Below are 24118 nucleotides of genomic sequence, written 5' to 3' on the forward strand. Positions count from 1 at the left end.
GTATTATGCTAAATGCTTCACCTGCTTGTGACTTGTGTAATCCCACAATACTCACTTTACAGAAAGGGAAACTGAGACCCAGAGAGGGCCATGCCCTTGCCCTAGGTCACATAGTCTGGTCTCTGCTTCCTACACTTACACATAGGCCAGGACTCCTGAGTATCCCTCCGTAACTCTCCTAATTTGTCTCTGGGGGGAAAAAAGCTAAAATAATGGGGATGGGGATAACATTTCATGAAATCTTTAATGAAATTGGGGGAGGGACACGAACAGAAGGGAGAGGCAGTGGGGACAGGCTTGGGGCAAGGGAGATGGGCAGAAGCTGGGCAGGGCAGGGGCTCTCCTCTTCCCTGCAGCAATCCTCCCCCAATCATCCCACTGATGGGGGAGGGAAGGAGGGAGATGGAGCCATAAATATGTCCAGAATCTCAAAGAGGCGAAGGGTAGAAAGAGTGGCTGTGGTGGGAAGGGGGGTCTCAGAGAGGAGGGAGGGGCAAGCCTGGGCCACCCTTGTCAGGGGGCCCTGGCTCCTTGGGCGGCCGGGGGGGCCCTGGAGGATCCCCAGGCTTGCGGCCGTGTTTGCGGAAGTAGCGGTAGCGCTGGACGTAGGCCCGTACCAGGTTGCTCACCTTCACCGGGTTGATCTCACCGCTTTTGCTGTGGCAGATCTGGGAAGCCAGGGGGCACCTGGAGTCACTGCCAGCCCCCTGCAGCCCCCTTCACCTGGGACTACTGAGCAGCACAGTTTGGGCCTGGGATGGGAGCCACTCCCCCAATGACTAGACCAATGCCCACACTTGGACCTGCTAACAACGGGTTCCCCAATTGCCAAAATGAGCCCAGGTGGCCCTGAAGAAATCCTGTCATCCTCCTCACCTGCAAAACCACCCCCTCATTCCCATCTCCCCACGTGCATACGTCAGTCTGACAGATCTCGTTGCAGCACCTGTCCCCCTGTGCACCCCACCTTGTGGACAGCCTTCCTCAGGATGTCCTTATATTCCTCCTTGGTAATGTCCTTCTTCTGATAGTACGGCTTGATGGCGAGCTTCACCTCTTCCACTGCCCGCTCCTGTGTGTGCAGCTTCTTCAGATACTGGTGCATTGGTGACAGGGTGGGAGAAAAGGGACAGCAAGGCCCAAATGAATGCCTGTGGAACCTCCAGGCCTCCACTCACCTCTGCATGCCAGCTTAGCCTCCTTGACCATCTAGCTAGGCCCAACCACATTGGCCCACTGGACAGAAGAACTAGGAGGTAGAAGTCCTGTTTAGGGTCTGCCTTGTATTCTCCTTGCCAGTCATACTAGCCCACTGGGCATCTCTACACTGGACCCTAAGCTGTCCCAGGCCTGGCCATAACAGGACACATGTATCCCCTCCCTCATAGTCCAGTGGGGAGATAAATGTTAGCCAAGCAATTACAACCAGAAAAAAAAAAAAAAAAAAATTTGTGGGGGTGGTGCTGGGGATTGAATTCAGGGGAACTCGACCACTGAGCCACATCCTCATTCTTATTTTGTATTTTATTTAGAGAAAGGGTCTGAGTTGCTTAGCACCTCACTTTTGGTGAGGCTGGATTTTTTTTTTTAAATATTTTTTTAGTTGTAGATGGGCACAATATCTTTTATTTATTTATTTTTACGTGGTGCTGAGGATAGAACCCAGTGCCTCACGCATGTAAGGCAAGTAAGTGCTCTGCCATTGAGCTACAACTCCAGCCCCAAGGCTGGCTTTGAATTCATGATCCTCCTGTCTCAGCCTCCTGAGCCGTTGGGATTATAGGCATGCACCACTGCACCCAGCCAAACCCTTTCTTTTTTTTAAATATACATGACTTTTCCTAGTTTTTTTTTTCTTTTTTTTAATATATATCTTGGGGCTGGGATTGTGGCTCAGAGGTAGAGCGCTCGCCTAGCACGTGTGAGGCACTGAGTTCAATCCTCGGCACTACATAAAAATAAAATAAAGATATGTGTCCATCTATAAATTAAAATAAATATTTAATATATTTATTTATTTATTATTTAATTTATTTTTTATATGGTGCTGAGGATCAAACCGAGTACCTCCCAAGTGTGAGGCAAGTGCTCTACCGCTGAGCTCCAGCCCCCAGCCAACTACTTTTAATTAAACGTTTTAGGGCTGTGGTATGAAAATGTCACAAGATCTTCAGCAAGGTGGTGGTGAGTCCCATTGGGTTTTCATGACCCTACCCTGACTCCTGATGGATGGCAAGATGGTGGGGCACTTGGGGGAGCCAGCATTCTGGCAAGAAGCACAGAGTGTGTGTTTGGAGGGCAGGGGTATGTGGCTGAACTCAGGTTGTATAGATGGCACACTGGCACTGGAGTCCTGGTCTACCACTCCTGTAGGCAACCAAACTCTGTAGCTTGTCTGTAAAATACCGCAGTACCTATGGGAAGGACTAAGGTGACGTTCACTGAGAACACAGCACAGGCTAGACACAGCATGGACTCAAAGGGAGCTGGATTATTAGAGAATAGGAGAGAATGTTGAGCCTCTTCTATGAGGCTCTGCCCTGGCCAACAGGCTAGAAGTCTACACAGCAGAGCTGAAACAGTGGCACCCCTGCCTCAGTGAAATATTTGCAAAAGTCGCTGGGAATTGCCAAAAGGGGAACAAATTTTGTTCAGCAGAGGCCCCCTACCAAGCACAAGAGACAATCCCTTAGCAACACCACCAGGGAGGTCCCTTTCCCGATCCAGACAACTCTTGCCTCTGCCCCAGGACCAAAACACATGGGAACAGGCAAAGGATCCTGGGAAGAGAAGGGATAGATGGCTATAGTGGGGCAACATCTTGGATGACATGGCCACAAGGATGCAAACTGATGAGCTGCTGGGGAGCTCTATTGAAGGACTTCTCAGGTTTTCCCAGCCCAACAGAAAGTTGGTTTCTAAAGAGATATAGTCAAAAGAAAGAGAATGTTCCTCCCATCTCAAATGTGGAAACAGAAGACAGGAGAGGACAGACCTACTGTCCCAGCCCACAGCACATAGCACATGCCATGGACAAAGACCAGCTAAACCATGGCCCCAATGTTTCTCACATGGGGATTTCTATGGGGCTTCATCTGGCTTTCCCTTTGGCACCCTCTACTAGACAGGTAAGGGTAGGCAGGGTTATTGGATGAGAAAGACATGCAGCTAGACCTGACCTAGCGGTAAATAGCTTCTGAGCCCCAAGAGTAGGAACTGAAAAACCCATGTCTGTATTTGCCTGGCAGCCATTCCTCTTCCCTTTATCTGGGAACATTTTCTTGACTTCTTTTGAAAATAACCCCCTCCCACTTACAAAGAGAAGGAGGGCAAGAGAACAACAAGTAACTGAGTGGCAGACTTGTCTCTGTGTGAATGTGTACATGTGGGTATATTTACATACACACACGTATTCATCGTGTGCTATTAATGTGATATATATATATATTTTACATATATTACACAAATACATACAATTTTCTTTAAAAACCTGCCAGCCCCTTTCCCATTCATCCATTCTAGTGGAAATTTAGTTTCTTATTATTTAATAACTGATTAATACACTTCTCCAGGGCCCAGCTCACCTTATCTGTGTCTCCTCGTCCCTCGGAGCTGCTGCTGCCCTCTCTCTTGTCAGATGCAGCGGCCAGCCCAGTGGGGGTGGGTGGGGTAGAGCCACAGCCCCCCAGGGGGAGACTGCCAGGAAGCAGGTAGCTGGAGGGGCCAGGTGGTAGACCCAGAGAAGTGGGCACAGGAGCTGGGGCCACCCCCAAACCTGAGGGTGGTTTCCGGTGGCTGAGGATCTGTGGGAAAAGGTGGCGGGTGGGAGGCAGGGAGAGTTGCACAAGATGAGCAAAGAGTAAAGGGAGGTGGAAGGGAAAAAGGAACTTATACCCTCACTGTTCCCACCCTGATTTTCCAACACATCTAGGGCAACACGGTCCTCTTCTGGCCAATATCTTGCCCCAAGGCCTGCTGGGAGTTGTAGTTCTTCTCCTAACCAGAGGCAATGGACAAAGGAAAGGTCTGTGGGGACTCTTCCCTAGGGAAGCCCACCTGGTTGGTGGCCTGGATCAGCTCCTGGGCCTTCGCTCGGCTTGCAAGGTTGGCTTCTTCCATCTTGAAGAGAAGTGCAGTCACTGCAGGAGGTGCAGAGGTAATGACATGGACATCAGGAGATGACAGGAGAGAAGATGGTGAACCTCACCTAGCCACCTGCTACTTTCTCCCACCCTTGGCCCGTAAGCCATAAGGCTTCACATACTTAGAACAGGAAAAAGGGGCCTCTGCCACTAAGAGAATCCACCCTCAAAAAGAAAAAAAAAAATAAAAAATCACCCCTTACCCTGAATGTTCTTAGGACTTAAGTGTGTGTGCATGATTAGGGAGAATATGATACCATGGTTACCAATTGACAAGATGGTGGGAGACTCAGACTTGTGTCCTACCCACCCCTACCTTCCACTCATGGAGTCCCAGCCTCTCCCCTTAACTCTGCAATCTGGCAGAGTCAACTGCCATCCCCTAAGGGACATAGTACCCTGTTCAAACCATCTTTTCTGATTCTTCTATCCTAGTCTGGCTCTAGGGAAACCCCAGATCCAATGGCTCCTCCAGTCTGTGCTGGTTGCCATCTGTTCCTATTTGCCCTGCTCTCTCCCAGAATGCCCTGACACTTAGATGCCTCTGGAAAGACCCTGATGGGTCCTCAACCACCAGCCCATATCCCTACATTCCTACCCCTCCCAGGATATCCCTTTTGCCTTTAAACATGTACCCACCAGTTCCTATCCTTGAACCTTTCTCATCTGCACACCACCCCACCCCTGCCAGCTGAACACTCACAGGCCAGGACGCCACTGGTGGTGCAGTCCACACCAGCCGGTAGGTTCCAGGGCATGGGCGGGGGCAGTGTGGGCAGCTGGGAGACACGAGTTGCTGGCCCATCCTCTGCCCCTGAGTCTCCAGCTGTGGACCCTGCACTGGGAGCAGTGCTAGGGGCAGCTGCAGCTGTGCTGGTGGCTGTGGTAGTCGCAGGCTGTTGCTCCTCCTCCTCCTCCTCTTCCTCCTCCTCCTCTTCTTCTTCCTCCTCCTCCTCTGCCCCACCTCGAACCCCAGCCTCTTCAGTAGCCTCTTCAGGCAAAAAGGAGACCTCGGGAGTCTTACAGCTACTATCCACAGTCTGTGAGTCTGGAGTGAGTGCAGGGGGTGGAGGGGCTGCCTTGGGGGGCGGGGTGCTAGGGGCCTTGGCTGCCCGCTCCTCCCCAGACCAGGAAGTCTCCTCTGCCCCCTTGGTTCCAGCTGCTTGACTACAACTATCTGCCTTGGATTTCTTCAGTGACACAGGGCCCCCACTGCCGCCACTGCTGCCTCCACTGCGGATCTTTTTCCTGGTCTTGGATGGCTTGGTCTTTCCCTTGGTCCCCTTGGCTTTCTTGGCCCCAGCCTTGGCCTTGACCTTGGTCTTTTTGGGCTTGGTGCTGCCTGGAGCAGCTTTGGCTACCTCTGTGGGAGCCCGCTCATCAGGCTTGAGGAAGGGGGAGCGACTCTCCCGGTCACGGCTGAACTTGACTCCGATGGAGCCCAGGCCACCAGATGCAGCATCCTTAGCTGGGGTGGTGCTGCTGACACCTTCCCGTATCAGAACTGCCACCTTGGACTGCAGCTTCACTTTCCGGGAGGAACAGGAGGAGGAGGAGGAGGAGGAGCCTGAGCCACTGCTGACCAGAGGCTTTGGTGGGGGCCCTGAGGAAGGTGCTGACTCCTTGGGAGGCCGGGCCTTCTTAGACGACCTGTCCCTCTCCCTGTCTCTGTCCCTGTCCCGATCCCGGTCCCCCCCATCAAGAGCCTTCCGCCGAGAGCCCTTCTCCCGGGAAGAGGAAGAGGAGGAGGCAGCCCCTGAGCGCCGACGGTCCTTCTCACTGCTCTTGCCACCCCGCTCTTCCCCACTCAGTCCCTCTGAGTCGTACAGGACCTCACGCTTGGGTGATGAGGCTGGGGCCGGTGAGGGTCCTCGGGGGTCGGACTTGTCAAGCCGGCCCACAGTGATGGTCCGCTTGATGGCGAAGAGATCATGGTCCGTGAGGTCCTGGATAGAAGGCGGCACAGCCCCGCGGCGGCGGCTGTCCCGTTCTCCGCTTGCCGAAGTGGAGCCTGAGGGCTGCTGGGTGGGCACCGGGACCTTCTCGCCTCCATCCCCAGACCGCTTTTCACCCCGGGAACGTGAGCGCTTCTTCTTCTTCTTGCTGCCGCCACCATCCCGGTGCTTGCCTCGATGCCGCTCACGCCTGGAGGATGACGACGAGGAAGTGGCCGGGGGCGGAGAGGCTGAGCGCCGCCGTCTCCGTCGTTTCTCCCGGGACCGTGACCTGCGGCTTCCACCGCGGCGGCGGTCCGAGCTGCGCGAGCGGCGACGGGCAGAGCGGGACCGGGAGCGGCGGCGGGCGGACGATGAGGTGTGGGAGCCTGGCTTGCGGTCCCGAGAGCGGTGCTTCTTGGAGTCCCAGGGGGAGGCCGGTGCCGGTGGGGCAGGCTGGGTGCCAGAGGAGGATGAGGTTGCCTCCTTCGCCTCGCCCCCGCTGCGCTTGCGCTCCCGCCTGGACTTCTTGCGAGTGGGTGGGCCCACGGCGGAGGCAGCGGTCGCAGTGGCGGTGGTCGGGGAGGGCGAGCGCTGGCGGTAGCGCTCCCGCCGCTGGGTCAGGATTTTGCGGCGGAGGTCCAGGCCGCCCCAGCGCGTGTCGGCAGCAGGTGGCGCGGGGGCCGGCTCCCCTAGGTCCACCTGTAGAGCTCCCTCGCCATCCGACTCCGCGTGCAGAGACAAGAAGTCATCCCCCTCAGGGGCCCGAGGAGCAGGAGGTTGGGGCAGGGGCTGGGTTGCAGGGGTGACCGTGGAGGCCACAGGAGGCCGGGGGGCCCTGCCACTGGCCCGGAAGAGGGAGAGCGCCACCCTGGGCTCTTCCTCTGGCTGGACGATCTCACCCTCCTCAATCTCTGAATCGGCAGGTGGCAATAGTGGTGGAGGGAGAACAGCTCCACCAGCTGTCACCACCTCCACAGAGACCTTGCCTTCCCGACAGGCCTCTGCCTCTGTCCCTACCACAAAGACACGCCGTCGGGTGGCTCCATCTGCTCTCGTGGAGTCCGCTTGGGGTGGTGTTCCAGGGGCTGGCGTTGGCTGTGGGGGCTGTGGGTCCGGGTGGGGACTCTCATCACCTGGGAAGTCCTGGCTCAGGCTATTATCATCATAGATGCCTGCCAGGGTCTCAGAGATGCGGCTGATGCTCTGGGACAAGCCTTCCTCCTCCTCCTCTTCCTCCTCCTCCTCTTCTTCCTCTTCCTCCTCCTCCTCCTCCTCCTCCTCAGGTGAGGGAGTCCCAGCTGACGAGCTGGGGTTGGAGCCAGTGGGCTCAAAGGGATCATACTTTTGCTCTGGAGCAGGTGGTGGGGAATAGGCCTCATCGGTGGGGTGGAAGGGGTCATAGATGTCAAATCGGGGGGCAGGAGGAGCTGGGGGGGCAGGTGGGGGAGGAGGAGGAGGAGGGGAAGGGGAGGATGAAGAGGGAGAAGGGGATGGTGAAGAGGAGGCAGAGGAGGGGGCAGGGGGTGGAGCAGGGCCCCCATCTCCTGTGCCCAGGGTGAGGAGGTGGCGGGCACAGGTGGGTTGAGAAGAGTGAGACTGTGGAGAAACTGCAAAGGAATAGGGCAGACAAGAGACATTGTCAGGGGTACTCCTTCCTGTCGCCCGGTGGAGGGGCCTGCAGGGAGGTCTGTGCCCATCACTGGCCCTCCCACTGACACTCACAACCAGCTGCTACTCAAGTGCTTTTCGTGGGTGCCATCTAGAGGATGCTCCTAATCCTACTCCAAAAGTACATGACCCTTGGGGCATGGGAGGCATTTGAAGGAGAGAGCTGAGTATCATTCCCATGGGCAGGCAATAGAGAGCAGGAACCAACCAGGGTGCAAGCCCAGTCAATAGGGCCCTCAAGCCTGCACTCTCAGGCTGGAACAGCATCACACACTGGCCCTTGAAGCCTAGGAAACACCTTGACCAACAGTGGTGACACCATCACAGCAGAAACAGGCTGGAGCAGGAAAGCCAGGGTTCAAACCCAAGTCCACCTCCAAAGCCAAAGCAAGCCCTGGCTTGTGATGCCAACTGCCTGCTGTGGGAGTCTACCCCATTTTTGTGAGGACAAATATGAAGCTAAGAAGGTGAAATGGTGGTCCAAACCAAGGAGGTTGCAGACCTCACGTGCCTAGACAGCTGAAGTCCTCCCAAGCTCTCCACTCTGACATGAGCCCCATCCAAAGGGCCACACCTGCTTCCGACTCAAAGACACCACTAATAGCAATGACTAGAGTTGGCTCCTTCCTCTGGGCCAGGCACATGCTTTGCAGATCACTTCCTTAGTTCACCTTTCTAAGACCCCTCTGCACTAAGCGCTACACTCTGGATGTCAAATGTCACACAATTGGAGACAGTTAATAGACTGTGCCAAAGTGAGGAGCTGGGCCTAGATTCAGATGTACGTATCTGCACATGGGGGCTGTTCTCTCATCCACACCACCAGGTCCTTGCCTTGCCAAGGGCACCAACATGGTCAGGTGAGGACAGTACCAGGAAAGCAAAGGGCTTACAAGGGCATCTCTAGAGCCACCTTGTATTCAGATCAAGATTCCTGTCCTCACCAGTAATGTGATCATGGACAATGGCTCAAGCTGTCTGCCTCAGTTTCCTTATCTACAAAATGGAACTTGGTTCATTTATTCAACACATTTTTACCAATCCTCTATTTGTGCCAGGCTCTGTTCCAGTTACTAGGGATAAAAAGCAGTGAGCAAAACAGATAATAATCCCGGCTTTCTGGGAGCTTATGCTAGAGAGGGGAGAGGGAAAGACAGGTACCAAGTCTAGCTCATAGGCTGTCAGCCGCTGAGGTGCCTGGAGAATAAGGAAGCAGGCAAACCTGTGTTCACCCCACACAGGTGACAGCAGGATTCAGGAAGTGGTGATGGCACCTAGTGCCCAAAGAGGACCTGGAGAGTGTGAGCACCTGTTTGCCCTTGTCGTTACCATCACTTTCAGCACAACACAGTTGAGAGACTACAGTAATCCAGAAATGAAGAATGACACTTTCTCAAATAACCTCTATAACAGGACAGGATTATGATGATTTTGTTCTTTTTCCTGAAGTTTTAGTATTTTTCAAAGGAAAGACAAAAAGCCAACTGAAATTAAAAAATAGGGGTGGGGCTAGGCACCTATAGTTAGTTCTACCTACTGGGGAGGCTGAGGCAGGAGGATTGCTTGGACCAAGGAATTTGAGGTGAGCCTGGGCAACACAGTGAGAATCTTATCTCAAAAAAACAGAGGCTGAGAGTATAGCTCAGTCAAAGATCACCTGCCTAGCATTCACAAGTTCCTGGCTTAGATCCCTAACACCACAAAAATAAGGAAAAGATGAAATATAACTCAGAGCCCCCTAAAAATAACTATTAGGTCTTGGATACTTCTATGTCACTCTTAAGGTCCAGGCATCAAATACAGTACTTTGCCTGTTTCTGGAATGAAGGTTTATTGGAAAGCTGCCCTACCGTTGTTTACTTATCCTCTACAACCTCTGATTTTAAGAGAAATTTCAAAGCACACTTATGGGCCCACAAGAATGACATGGGCCTAGGCACCATGTGTCTAAATGTAACCTGGAACAGGGGGTATATAAGCCACATTCATTAAGGGAACTGGTGTCATGGCTGATATGATGCCACGTCTGAGCCAAATGCACCGTCTTCCCCTCTCTACCTCCTTCAACATGTGTGTGCATGCAGAATTGAAGTCTAAACTAATAGGAGTCCCAGGGATCAGCAGCATGTTGTTAAAAAAGCAAATTCCCAGACTCCCCCTCAGACTGCAAAATCAGAATCCCTGGGCCTAGTGATGTCCACATTACTAAGTATCTCAGATGTAGGCTCAAGTTGGAGAAGCACTGGTTTAAACTACTCATGGGGGTCTACTGCCATGTGCAAGGTTAGGGAGCAGATTCTTACTTGCACAGTACACACTGTAGAAATAAAAAGCATGGGCTTTAGACTCTTAGCTGAAGGCCTGGGTCCACTACTAAGCACCTGGCTGTGACGTGGATCAAGTGCCTTCTCACTTGCTCACTATTCATTCCTCTGGAGGACGGAGACTCTTGAGTTCCCCTCCTGGGGAGAGGAGTTCTCAATGTAGTGACACCAATATTTAGCTCTGGACACCAAGGGTTTCACATGTGCTCATTGCTCCTACTCAGTCCATCCCTATAGCATCCATTTTTATTTTACATATACCTGTGTGTACACATATCTTTTATTGCAATCCCACATGAAAAAAGTTAAGTATTTTTGTCTAAATGACATGATTATCACTACTACTGTTACTAAAAACAGCTGACTCCCACATAACTCCAAAACCACCTGCCCATCTCTACCCCATCTCACATACCCGTTTTGCCTGTCCTCCAGGCCCTGAGACGGGGCAGCAGGCTGGGCACAGATAGAGGGATAGGATCCCTGTCCCCAATTCGGACCTCGGCCACCAGCTCCAGCATGTCCTCGCTTCTGCAAGGCGGAAGGAGTAGTTGAGCCTCAGGGATGCTGCAGCTCTCAGATCAGGGCGATCCCCATTCCAACAGCCCAATGGCCCAATTACTCACTCGCCAGGCCGTAGGTCTAAGCGGCTGGGAACCCAGGTATCCGGAGGATCCAGGATGCTTACTAGCCCCGTGAGGAAGCTGTCTGCAGCCATGTCCAACACCTGGAGTAGGCCAGGAGGGGCTCCATGCTGTGAGAACTCACAAGTATTATATCCCCAGTCCCTAAGCTCTCAGGAACCCAGACACTGAGACCCCAAGAAAACTCAGGGTCATACCTATTCCCTTATGCTGCCTGCTTTCAGAAATTAAGACCCAGAGATCAAGCCCCAGAACTTCCTGTCGTCCTGTCAGGACCCCAGATCCAGGAGACTGGTTGCCTTCCCCATTCCTCCAAAACCAGGAGTGAAGGTACCCAGCCCCTCTTACTCACAGTAGCCGTGTCAGTTCCCCCTGACTCCTGGGGACGGGGCTCTGACCGTGGGCTCCGGCAGCGCCTCCATCGAAGGCCATGACACCGAGAACCATCTAGAAAAAGAGATTTGCATGGGGATTGGAGACAGAACTAGTCACAAAGACCTCCTGGGGGTGGGGGGGGAGCCTGTTCTAGTGCTTGACAATGGAACCATGCATCACCTCCCAACTCAGGCCCTGGAGGGCTTCCCATTCACCCAGTTGTTCTCCTCATGCTCACAGGATGAAGTCCACATGCTTCAGCTTGATGTTCAGCCCCTGCTGCAACCCAGTCTCCACAGACTTCTCCTGTTCCCCCTCATATCCTACCACCCTGCTCACACCCTCCTGCACCTAGCCCCAAGGAACCACAGCCAGTCCCTCAATGCCATGCCCTTGTGCCACATACCTGCTGCCTCCTTGCCTAATAGGCTTCCCTCCAATCAGACAACTCTGATACATTCATCAAGACCCAGCACACCTGTTACCCTCCTAGGAAGCCTTGCTGACCCTCTCCCTCCATGCTAGTTTGGGGAGCTCTCCTGCCTTCTCATAGTGCATCGGGCTACCTCTAGGCTGTGACTGTTTCTCCCCTGCTCTGGACTGTGGGCCCCTCAAAGGCAGCTATGAGGTCCAGCCTATCTTTGGCTCCCTGTGCCCAGCACAAGGATGGTACCCAGTAGTCCCAGGAAAAGCTTATCCAAATGATATAAGGATAAAGAAATCAGAGAAGGTGAGGCTGAAAAGAACCAGAACCCACCATACCTTTATCATTCGGCAGATCCCCCTGCAGGGAGCTTCCCACAGCCTGCTGAATGGCCCGCTGGGGAAAAAGGGGGTGGGTGGGGGGTGGAAAAACCAAGAGTCAGAGGTCTCAGGTAAACTACCCTCTGCAACCTCTGCTGCTTGGGAGACAAAACATTCCAGACACCCCTACCACCAAGCAGGAGTTCACACCCTCCTGCACCTAGCCCCAAGGAACCCTGGTCTCCTCCCCATAGGCCCTGAAGACAGGGCCCTGGAATCTGGACTCCCAGCACTTCCTCCTCCCTCAGCTCCAGGAGTCCAGCAGCCTCACCAGAATAAAGGCAGAAGGAGAAAGTGTGGGGTCTCTATCAGGTGGACCATCACCCCGATCCTCGCCTGACTCCTCTGTCTTTCCTCGAGACTCATCTTCTTCCTCCATGGTCACCTGGTGGTCAAGGGGCAACAGTGTGGAGTGGAGGCCAGGGAAGGGGATGAAAGCAGAGGATGGATGTGAAGACCTCAAGGGCCTCCAACAGTGCCTCCATCAGCATCCTCTTCGGCATCCCTTCTCCTTTACTTTATCCCAGTCTATCCTGTCCTTGGGAGAGTGCATACACACATGGACTAGAGCAATTCTTTCTCTTCCTGGCTTTCACCTGTCAACAGGTCTCCTCGGTCACCTATTTCAAGATCTTGCTCCCTAGTTCCCATGGCTCCCCAACATCCTATCCAAACTTCAAGACTTCACTCCTTACCCTCATAGGACTAACACAGACTTTTTTTTGTATTGTGATTTCAAACAGTGTGTTCCACAGTCCCATAAACCCACCTTTCCCAAACTGATAATATACAAGTGTACTAGACATCATCCAATGCCAGGTACCACACAGCTTCACAGGGCATCAATTATCCTCGATGGTGAGGGACCAAAGAATTCTTATTTATATATTAAAAAATGGAGCCGTGAGATTAGTCTTCAAAATCTGTAATGCCACTTTTAAAGCAAAACTGCTAAAGAAAGGCATGCTTTCCCCTAGTCTCATGGAGGCACTTGCCTGTTACCTTGTTGCCTATCCTGTGAAGCATGGCCAAAGCCCTGGCAATGCCACAGAAATTCTTAAGATTACAGTGCCAGTTAAGCAGCTGAAAGAGCATCCTTTAGACTGGCAGATGTCCTGATTAGAACTTCAGAAAATATGAATATTACAGCTGTGAGCTTTGTCATAACTGACAAATCCGATGCTCAGAAAACAATACCCAATGTCAAAATTCCTAGAAAGCTTCAAAATCCCTAAGCCATACTCTGTGCTTATCTGTAAATGGCAAAATAGTAGCATCTATCTCAGAGAATAGCTGTGAGAATTAAAAGCCACAGACTCATTAGCACATCCAAAGTGCTCAATACACATTAATAGTAATTATATCATTAGTTCTTAATGTCCAGTTTTCCCCTACATCTGTCTCCCTCACTTCCTCTGCTATAAATCTGTGAAGAAAAGACCTCAGCACTGGTCTCTGACTTACTACAGATTTTTCAAGCTGTGCCCAATCTTCCATTCACATATTTAACCTCACAGTACTCTAAAAGTCTGCCTTTTCTCTAACCCCTCACAGACACATCTTGCCCTGTTATACTGCATCCCAGTTTCTCTAGCCAACATTCAATACCCCTAGTCTTGTGGACAGTTCCCAGCCCCATTGCTGCTCTCCAGCACCTCCTAGGAAGCACATGCTACCTAGAATAGTCACATATCCAAGATCTCCTGCCTACAGACTTGAAGACCCACAAACCCTCTGCAGCATATTACTCTTGAGTCATGCTCTCAGCTCCTTAAATCTTTCAGACATTAGAAGGTTCTGCAGATAACTGTAGTTCTCAAACTAGAGTTCGGGAGCAGTTTAGTACATCACAAATAGCTTGTTACAAAAAGTAAATAGAACAAAACAAAAATTCTTCACAGTGCTTCACAAGTAGTAAGTGGAAATATCAATTCATGGATCTCGAATATTAGTTACATACATATGTTGTTATGCACTGAGTTTCAATGAGAAATGTATTCCTGACTGCCAATCAAGATTAAAAGAGTTTGAAAAGCACTGTGCCGGGTAAGTGTAGAAGACCTTACAGACCCTCTCAGACTTTCATGGACTAATTCTAACTTTCTTTACAGCTCCAGGACAATGCAAAAATTTTAAGCAATTTTCATGTGAATTACTTTCTGAAAGGCAAGTACATTTGAGCTGGGCAAAATATCCAACACTCTATTTTGCATTATTCTCCACGTTTATCTGGCCCCCAAAGGCATTTGAGTTTGCTTCAAGCATAGAAACTGGATTCTTGCAATTCCATCAAAGCCACCCTAGATGGTTCCAGGTCCTTCTAACTGCCCCCAGGCTCCTGTCACCCAGATCAGATACTTGGAGACCCATCCAAGATTCTTAATACACCACAATATTTCCCTTCTATCCCTGGTGGGGGTGGGAGAGGAACAAATTTCATTCCTGAGGTGGCCTTAAGCGACTTTTCTACCCTCGGAGTTCTTCCAAGCATGATAAATAGTCAGACCTATGTAGATCAGCCCCATCCGCAGACCAGCCCATGTAGACACTTGCCAGTCCTAACAGACATACCCCAGGTGCTGTAGGTGGCTTTGCAGATACTCCTCAGCTCTTGCAGACCTCCTTCACCCCTGGGACACAGCTCAAGATCTCAAGATGGCCCCAAAACACTCAGCAGACCCTATCCTCCGGTCTGCCTATAAAGACGAGCTACAGTGCCTACAGACACTACCCAAGTCAGGTATATGATGGAGAGCAGGCCCTAGGCTCGGTCCAAGCCCTACGGACGCCCCCAGTCCTCTCAGGGACACCCCGTAGACGCCCCCTGGTACCCACAGACGCGTCCAGGGGCCCTGAGAAGGCCCCCTGCTCGGCGCCAGGCTTCGCCACCGCAGCCGGGTTCGAGACTACGCCGCTAAGCCCTCCAGGCCCCGTGGCGTGACGGGGGGTACCCCGGGACAACTAGCAACCCGACTCCGCCCCGCCCACCCCAATAGGCCCGAGCCCCGCGGCCCGGACCGCCGCCGCCATCTTACCCCGCCGCTCGGGCTGCGGCTCCGGCCCCAGCGCGGGGCGGGGCGGGATGGGGCGGGGCTCGAGAGCAAAGGGGGGAGGGGGCGGAGCTAAAGCGCCGCCGAGCTTGCCGGGATTTCAAGTATCGAGCACGGTGCCCTGAAGGCGGGCAGGAAGAAAACCGGACTCGGTTTCCCAGCAGGCGATGGGGCACATGGAGCGGGGTACGCGCGACGCACGCCGGGATGCGTAGTCCGCGTACCGCCACCGTCGCGCGGGGACAGCAAGGGGGTGAGAGGTGAAGTGGGCGGAGTTGCTGTGGCTCGCGGTGAGGCCCCACAGTCCCCTGCGCGCGCGGGGAAAGGACGGCGGAATCGGAAGTGGCGTAAAATATTGCTCAGCAGAACATATGCAAGGGAATTGTAGTTCGGCCGAGTGAGCAGTACTGGCTGGAAGTCGCCCCGCCCACATTCTAGAGATCATAGAATCCAGATCCCGCAATACCCCCTCTAAATTTAGAACCAAGGAGCTGGACTCTTCAGCCTCCTCACTTGGGATGGAAAAGTCGGAATTCTTAATTATTTCACAGCAGGATTTTCCTTCTTCAGGAATCAGTCCTCCTTTCTCAAATCCAAGTCAGGAGCTTCGGCCTTTCCCCCTGCAGACTATTCCAGGTATCAGGCTCACATTTGATACGAACACAAGAGTTCGGGTTCCCTCACACAGAATTCAGGGCTCCCAGCCTCCAACAGGCCCGCAGTTCCTTCCCTCCCAGGAGTCCGTCTTTTTTTGGAGCCTTATTTTCTCTAAAGAACCCAGTGTTGGGCCTTCAGCTTCCCCTTCGAAGTCCCACAAATCTTGGCCCCAGGCCCTTCATGACCCGGGCGTCCCGACTTGGGCTAGCTGGCTCATGGATCAGGAATGCAGTGATCTCACGGCCCCTCCCTGTCCCGTTACTCTGCAGTTTCCCTCCAGGGCCCCTTCTCCCCTCCCAGTCTGTCTTCCGTTTGGCTAGGACAGCGGGAACCGGAAGCCTGGGTCCCTAAGCGGGCGGAGATTCCGGCTTCTAGCTGAGACTCGAGTACAGAGCTTGGCTAGGATCCCAGGATGGAGGTGGAGCTTCTCTTCGAGACCCGCTTCTTACTTCAAACGCCCTATATACGGATGCGCGCGAGTCGGCAAGCCCCGCCTACCAGAATGAGACCCGGAGGATGGTTCTCAGAGAAGCTGTCACTAGATCCTTATTTGCATAGCCCCACCCCGAACGAGCTTCCCTCCAATCTACCAGAAAAACGAGCTCTTATTAGCATAAACACGCCCACCGACGGCCCGCCAGCAGAGAGCGCGTGGCGCTACTGGGTGGGGTAAGCACAAAATTATATTAGCATAACCACGCCCCACTCGGAATTCCCCCTTGCAGCAAACTTCGTTCTCCTGCCCTTATTAACATAGCTCCTCCTTTTCACTGGTCTTGCCTCCTCCTTAAGTGTCCTGAGACGGGAGTCCTTGCTGCCAGAGCTCATGATTATGCAGTAGCCTCATTAGCGTAGCCCGACCCTGAGTCCCGCCCGGTTTCCCCCTTGGCTGTAGCAGAGGCGGCAGCAGCGGTGGCGACATGAGCAGCGGGGCGGCGTCCGGGACTGGGCGGGGGCGGCCCCGGGGCGGGGGGCCGGGACCCGGGGACCCCCCGCCCAGCGAGACACACAAGCTGGTGGTCGTGGGCGGCGGCGGCGTGGGCAAGAGCGCACTGACCATCCAGTTCATCCAGGTAGTGGGCCCTCACCCGGGAGGGGTCCCGGAGACCCAGACCACAACCTTTGGGGGCTCCCTGAGATTTCTGTGTCCCCTTGACCCATCACTGAGACCTTCCTATAAGACCCTCTAATCTTAAAAGATCCCCTCAGGTTGCGACTCTAAGCTCCTCCAGGGCCTCCACCCCCTGCACGCGGGACTTCTCCTAATACATCCCGAGACCCACCATCCCTCCTGCTTCTCTGCTGACCTGGCTCTGAGTACCTCCTGAGAGCACCTTAAATAGAGAGCAGTAGCCTCATTCAGATCCTGTGCACGCCCAAGGGTTCTCCACACCCTCTGCCCTGTACCCTATTTCCCCTCAGAGGCTCACGGGGAGAACAGCTGTGTCCAGCACCTTTAAGATTCCCCCAGTGGGGATTCTTGCCCCTTTCTGGGATCTCCCCCAGCATCTAGAAATTTGCCCAGACCTTGGCCCTGAGGTTCTTCTGGAATCACCCAGTCTTGAGACAGGCACCCTCTAACCATTGCTCAGAGAGGATTTCCCCTCAGACCCAAGTGATCCTGTCCCTTAGCCATTCCTGAAAATTCCCAAGACCCCAAGATCTGGCAATCCCCCATTTGCCAGACCTCCACTCCTCCATGTCCAGTCCTCCTCCACTCCAACTCCTTAAACTTGTCTTAGAAACTCCATGCAAGAAGCCCAAGATTCTTCACACTTCCAGAAAGACCTGCTCCTTGGGAGTTTGGCCCCATAAATGCATCACAAGGCCTGGAAGACTAGTCTATGACAAACCCTCCAAGTGCCGGCATACCTCCTCCTCAGGGCTGGCCCTCAGTTCTCAAGCCTGAGCTTCTCTGATGTGCTCTGAAGACACGCCCCTAATCCCCCTCAGAGCCACAGCCCCACCCAGGACCTGGTCCCTACCCCAAGCACACCTCCAGCAGACAGGATGCAGCCTTTGGAGTCCCAGCCTCCAAATCACACCTCTCCTGAAAACCATCTCCTGCCCAGGAAACCTCTACCACAATCCCAAGGGAAACCCTTCCCACCTCAGCAAAACCCTTGAAAGGTGTATGTCCCTAGGTGCTACTGGAGGGGCCTCAGGGTTGCAGACCCCTCCAGAGACACCCCACCCACAGCAAGCGCAGTTGGGTGAGCCCCACCCATGCAGAGGAAGGCCCCAACCCTAAGCCTCTTGCACCCAGGGGCAGACCAGAGCTGGCCCAAGGCCTGGCTGGAGGCGGCAGGACCCAGGCAGGAAGGGCGGGGCTGGGGCTGAGGGTGGGGCAGCCTCTCCACAGCCGGATTGGAACCGGACCTTCCCCTGGGAGGAGACGCTGGAGGCTGCTTGAGGAGGAGGGGAAGGGGAGGAGAAAGAGGAGGAGGAGAGAGGGAGGGGAAGAAGAGGAGAGAGAGAAGACAGACAGCTTCTCTGAAGACAGCTCCTAGTAACTGCTTATTGTTTGCCTAAGGACATGTTAAGTATCTAATAGAGATTTCCCCTGAGTTTCTAATGCTGAATGAGTGTACTGCTATTCTTTATTCTTAAGCTCATTTTTCAAATTAGGAAACAGGCTCAGAGAGGGGAAGCAGTTTGTTCAATATCACACAGCCAAGATGTAATCATGATATGAAAGATGTACTTCATAGCATAGAGGACAAGAAGAGATGCAGAGAAAGAGACTGGAACAGGGAGCGGCTGAGATACCCAAAGAGAAGGCAACAGAGAAGTAGAGACCTAGAGACAGAAAGGAGAGAGAGAGAGAGAGAGAGAGAGAGAGCGCGAGCGCGAGCGCGCGAGAGCGACCAGAGAGGCAGGTAGAGTGAGGAGGGACCAGGAACAGGACATCCTGTAGGGACACAGAAGTAACAGTGGCCTTTCCCCGCCCCTCCAGTCCTACTTCGTGTCTGACTATGACCCCACCATCGAGGACTCCTACACGAAGATCTGCACGGTGGATGGCATCCCAGCCCGGCTGGACAGTGAGGGCGGCTGGGAATGGGTGGGAGGCATGTCACCAGGGGCTCATTGGGGTTGGTTGGGGGAGCCTTGTTCCCATGGTACTCCTCCATCTCTTCAGTCCTGGACACCGCGGGCCAGGAGGAATTTGGGGCCATGAGGGAGCAGTATATGCGGGCTGGCCATGGTTTCCTGCTGGTGTATGCCATTAACGACCGGCAAAGGTGAGAGGTGGCCAGTGGCCGATTAGTATGGGAAGTCGGGGGAATGGGGGGCACCACCTGGGCTGGACTTCATTTTCCCACTTCTCTCCCAGTTTCAACGAAGTGGGCAAACTCTTCACTCAGATCCTCCGAGTCAAGGACCGTGATGACTTCCCCATTGTGCTGGTTGGGAATAAGGCAGATCTGGAGACACAGCGCCAGGTTTGGAATGCCGCCTTCCCTGGGGACCCCAAATGGGGTTGGGAGGCTCCGTCCAGTACAGCATCCTCCTCGCACTCCTGCATCTCTGCTCCCTCCCGTGCCATGCTTCTCATTTGGATGTGTTATTCCCAAGTGGGACCATCTGGATCGCCAGCATCATTCACCAGAGGGCTTAGCACACAGACATCCCCAGGACAGATGGATGGATGGGGCAAAGGGCACCACCCCCATGCACACGTCTGAGACCTGAATCTCTGCCCCTTGCCTCCTCTTTTCCCACCTAGCCTTCCCCACAGTCTCTCCTTCTCCCCTTACATAGACCTCCCACTGGCCTAAGCCCTCCCATAGCTCCCTAGTTTTTCCACCAAATTCTGTGGGATTTCCAGTTTTACGGGGAGCTTGGCCTGTGGCCTCTGCTAAGAACACCTTACATGCCCTACCCCCGGGGCTGAGACTGGAACCCAGGGCTTCACACATGACAGGCAAGCACTCTACCACTGAGCAACACCCCTCACCCACACCCTTCCTGGCTGCTTGTTACCTAACTTGATCACTAGTTACCTAAAACGTCCATGAAACCTCCCGATTCCTCACTTGAATGGCACCAACTCCCTCAACATCCACCCAGGATTTTTCTGCAACTTTCCCCTTGAGCCACCAAAGGTTAGCTCAATTATAGCTTCCCCAGCTGGGGTCACCCTGAGCATGAGAACCTGATTCGTGTCCATAACCAACCCCACCAGGTCCACCGATCTGAAGCATCTGCTTTCAGCGCCTCCCACCACGTGGCCTACTTTGAGGCATCAGCCAAACTGCGTCTCAACGTGGATGAGGCTTTCGAGCAGCTGGTGCGGGCCGTCAGGTAAACTGAGTTCCCTTCCTGTCACCCTGGTCTCCATCCCCTCCAGCCCAGACTCAACAACTGCTTCCCACAGGAAATACCAGGAACAAGAGCTCCCACCCAGCCCTCCCAGCGCCCCCAGGAAGAAGGATGGGGGCTGCCCCTGTGTCCTGCTGTAGCCAGGATAGGAGAAGTGACCAGCACAAGCTGTCGGGACCAGCTGCCTTGCACCTTGCTGTGTGGCCTGAGGCCCTGGCCGAGCCTCAGTTTCCTCCTCTGGGTCTCCCAGGACACACTACACCTTTTACCCTTATTTCCCAGCCTCCTCTGGGCCAACGCCACTGTGTGCCTTTTGCCAACACCTCTTTTCCCCACCCAAGCCCCTGGTGAGGTGAGGGGTTCCAGGGTCACTGCTGTATATAACTCCCCACCCCCAGAAAAATAAACGTCACTGCCAAAGTCAGGAGGTGGTTTCTAAAAGGGAAATGGTGAATTCAGGGCATACTTTCAGTGCCCTACTCTAAAGCCTTGCCCCATCTAGAACTGTCGTGGGGGTCTAGAACCCATTTCTTGGAAAAGGATGGGAATAAACTGAGCCAGGTGTACAGACCTCACTTCCCTTCAACAGCTTGAGCCCAACCTTTACTGTTTGGGTGGGCATTTTGTTAGAATGAAGTTTAATGTCTAAACTTTAATGTCTTTGGAAAGTTCTAGAACTGCACTTATTCAGTAGGGTGGCCAGAAGCTTCATGGAGCTATTTAACTTAAGACCAAAAATCAGGAACACCAGCAATATTTTAAGAGTTCAATAATCACACCTAATTAGTGGCTATCCTGTTATGGGATGGAGCAAATGTACATCCCTATCAGAAAGAAACCTGAAAGGCAGGTAGAGTGAGGAGGGACCAAGGACAGAAAGCTTTACTGGACAGTACTGTTCTACAATGTTCTAAGACCTTGGAAACAGGCAAATACTACAAATGGTGGCACAGTCTATATTGAGAAAGGTCTTTTGGCTGGAAGAGCAAAGCAGACAGGTGGACAGAATGATATCAGTCAAGTTTTCAGTTCCAGAAAGTTCCCAATGGGTTTGACATCTGAATCTAAGCCCTGAATCCATCTTGGGACTCATGTGGAACACCCCATCTGAGCCTCTTTTGGTCTGTGGGGGACAGGAGGTGGAAATACAGAATGTCTTTAGGTCAGACTAAGCAAGTGGTCTTCGGATTTGTAAATCTAAAGCTAATCTGTGTCTTGACCACCACATCCAATCTAAGACCCTCAATCCGGCCCCAGATTTGCTGACTTGGAAGGCTGGAGCCAAGAGACCACCAGCCACCCACCTCCCAACCATCTCTGACTGAAAATCTTTGAACCCCAACACCTACACATTATAACAGGCCAGAAACCTCCTCTGAGATGTCCACCTGCCCTAGAACTTAGGCCTTCACCTGCCACCTGCCATTAGTCAGCAACCTGTTGCCCTGGTCCTTGATCTCTAAACAGCTCATTCCCAACGCAGAACCTGCGTTGTGGTACAGATACAGTATGGCCTGGCACAGCCTCAGGGGCCAGGCTCCCTGCATTCAAATCCAGCTCTGGCTGGAGATGAAGCCCGTTAGTGGAGTGCTTGCCTAGCAAGTGGGGCCCTGGGTTCCAGCACCAAAAACAACAAATCCAGCTCAGGATCCTCTATGAAAGGGGGGTGATCACATAGCTGCTCTGCAGGGTGGGTGAAAGGCTGAGATGATCACAAAGCGGGAAGGATCTCGGTACCTGGTCCACACTAAGTGCTCATGTTTGATGACCATGTCTCACTGTTCTCTGTTCTGCCCCAGAACCATGAATGTCCCTCTGTATTCCAGATTAGAACACTGATTAGTGAATATCCCTTTCCGGGTTTCATTATCACAGAATCCTTGGCCTGTATTCAACCTTCCGCCCGTGGCTCAGCTGTATTGTGCTAGGTTCACTCCCCGCCTCTCTAAGAAGGGGCCCACCCCTGCTGGGTGGGGGAATGTGAACTACAGGAGGAAACATTTCTCTCACGTTTCCAGACAAGGTCTGACACTTCTACCTCAGCCCTAGTTGGGGGTCCTTTGCCAACTTCTTTTCCCCAGGGTCCCATTATTGACACTCCCCAGTAGATCTGAATCTTTCCTGTGTTGTTGAATTCCTTCCAGACACCCACCTTCTTACAGGACCAAGATACACATTGAGAAGGTGACAAGTTCCTGTTTGTGGCCAGATAAAGGTTCAAAAAAAAAAAGACAACTGGCAGGCCATTTTTGGAAGGTTCATGGTTAATGCCATTCTAAAAACTTCAGACAATACTGAACAGGCTGGTATGTCCCTAGGCATGTGTTGGTGCTAAGTTCTCTGTAAGGTTCCTGCCCTCCCATGCATTTTGGCGAACCCCGACATTGATTTTTAAGTCTCTCCCATTTTGATGTCCTTGTCCTTATTCATCTTTCCTGCCTGCCTTTTCTTTTTGTCACGTCTTAGACCTCTGCCAAGCCTCCTGGGTTCTCCTGCCATGGAGAGCAGGAGCTGTGCACCATCCTAGATGCTTCAAAGCACTTCATCTTCCCAGTGACAGTAGCCCATTTTACACAAAACAAAGTTGAGGATGGGAGCTGTTAGCCAACTTGCTTGGCGGCAGCCAGTATTCAAATTTGGGCAGTTGGGTTCCAAAGGCCAGCGAATGTTTTGCTACTGCTAAAGGAATAAATGATCCTTGCCCCATCAATCACCTTCAAGATACTCCGTCCACTATGTCTGATCTCTGGACAATGCCAATCCTGGTGCCTTTGGCCCATTTGAGAGCCTAATCCAGAAACTGAAGTGTGTCACTTGCCATCAGTGGCTGCACTTTCACATGCTAAAGGCCACAGTTCAAGGACACCAGTAGTCCACCCTCAGTCCTCAGTGATTCTCTAGGAAGTTCATGGTCCATCAGTGACTCTCCCATTGCAGTTCTTGAATGCTGCTGTCCATCCTGCATTCTGAAGACCCACGTTCTGAAATCTGCAATGTGATTACCTAGACAACACCAAGGTTTTAGAACTGCAAGAGTTCTTCCTCAGTTCATTTGGAAGGGAACCTAGGACATTGATGTCTCCACCCTGCCTCACAACATGTCTGGAACACCTGTGGTCTGAATTGAAAATGAGCACCCAGGCTCTAGAAGTCATTCACTACTTTGTAGACTGGGTTCTACAGTACTGCCAGTTGATTTAAAAATTCTGACATACCTGTCTTTATGTTGCCCAGGAACTTGCCATCCTCATGCCTCATCTGCTAAGTAGCAGAGATTACGGTAATGTGCCATTGCATCCAGCTAGGATTTTATTTAAAAGTGGATTCTGGCTGAGCATGGTGGCACATGATTATAATCCCAGTGACTAGGGAGGCTGAGGCAAGAAGATCACAAATTTTTTATGTAAGACTGGGCAATTTACTGAGACCTTGTCTCAAAATATTAAAAAAAAAAAAATTAAGAGAACCAAAAGGGCTGGGACTACAGCTCCATTGTAGAGGTCCTAGGGTTCAATCTGTAGTACCAGGAGAAAAAAAAAAGACGTGGAGCCAAATATGTGAATTTGAGGTCAACCTTAGCAATTTAGTGAGGCCCTGTCTCAAAATACAAAGGGCTGGGGATATGGCTCAGTGACAAAGCACCCCTGGGGTCAATCCTGGGTATGGGGTATGGCCAAATTAAGAGTACTTGCCTAGCCATCGTGAGGCCCAGGTTTGATCTCCAGCAACAGCACCATTAAAAACAAAATGAAGAGCTGGTTCTGACACAGTAGATCTGGGCCTTCATCTCCATCAGCTTTTTGGGGACACCAAAGTAATGGCTATACTTTGAATAGCAAGGTTTAACAATGCAGGACTTCATCCACAAATGTAGGCCAATCTCTAGAAATTGCAAGCCCACTCTGGGACCTTGGTGTTTAAGAGTTCTGAAACAGAGTCATCCTCAAATTAGAAAGTTAAGAAAAAGTTTGCTAGTTCCTGAAGTCACTGTAGTAACTTAAAAATACATTTTAAGGGCTGAGGATACAGCTCAGTTGATAGAGTGCTTGTCTCGAATGCTCAAGGCCCTGGGTTCAATCCCCAGCACCAAAAAAATAAATAAATAAATAAAAATAAAAAATTGAATTCACAGCTGGGCGTGGGGGTGTATACCTGTAATTCCAGCAGCTGGGGAGGCTGAGACAGAAAGAT

The 24118-nt window shown here is 52.5% G+C and overlaps 2 protein-coding genes across 4 annotated transcripts; one reads left to right on the plus strand and one right to left on the minus strand.

Annotated features, from left to right (window-relative positions):
• Nucleotides 1–225: 225 nt before the first annotated feature.
• On the minus strand, nt 226–15073 carry Scaf1 (SR-related CTD associated factor 1). 3 transcript variants are annotated; one of them, XM_078031626.1, is made up of 11 exons: nt 14930–15073; nt 12166–12279; nt 11853–11910; nt 11068–11162; nt 10698–10798; nt 10487–10602; nt 4846–7686; nt 4057–4139; nt 3585–3803; nt 968–1096; nt 226–668 (listed from the first exon to the last, which is right to left on the minus strand). In XM_078031626.1, the coding sequence occupies exons 2-11, from the start codon at nt 12271–12273 to the stop codon at nt 477–479; spliced, it is 3942 nt and encodes a 1313-aa protein (XP_077887752.1). In that variant the 5' UTR covers nt 12274–12279; nt 14930–15073; the 3' UTR covers nt 226–476. The 3 variants fall into 3 exon arrangements, with proteins under 3 accessions (XP_077887752.1, XP_077887750.1, XP_077887751.1); XM_078031624.1 differs by having other exon boundaries at nt 10698–10825; XM_078031625.1 differs by lacking the exon at nt 14930–15073 and adding an exon at nt 14466–14910 and having other exon boundaries at nt 10698–10825.
• Nucleotides 15074–16461: 1388 nt separating this feature from the next.
• Rras (RAS related) lies at nt 16462–20347 on the plus strand. Its single transcript, XM_005336682.3, has 6 exons — nt 16462–16674; nt 18558–18645; nt 18744–18846; nt 18939–19047; nt 19791–19909; nt 19983–20347. Exons 1-6 carry the CDS (start codon nt 16522–16524, stop codon nt 20065–20067), a joined length of 657 nt encoding a protein of 218 aa, XP_005336739.1. The 5' UTR covers nt 16462–16521; the 3' UTR covers nt 20068–20347.
• The last annotated feature ends 3771 nt before the right edge of the window (nt 20348–24118 follow it).

Source organism: Ictidomys tridecemlineatus, chromosome 15 (assembly GCF_052094955.1).
Source record: "Ictidomys tridecemlineatus isolate mIctTri1 chromosome 15, mIctTri1.hap1, whole genome shotgun sequence".
NCBI classification, from domain to species: domain Eukaryota; kingdom Metazoa; phylum Chordata; class Mammalia; order Rodentia; family Sciuridae; genus Ictidomys; species Ictidomys tridecemlineatus.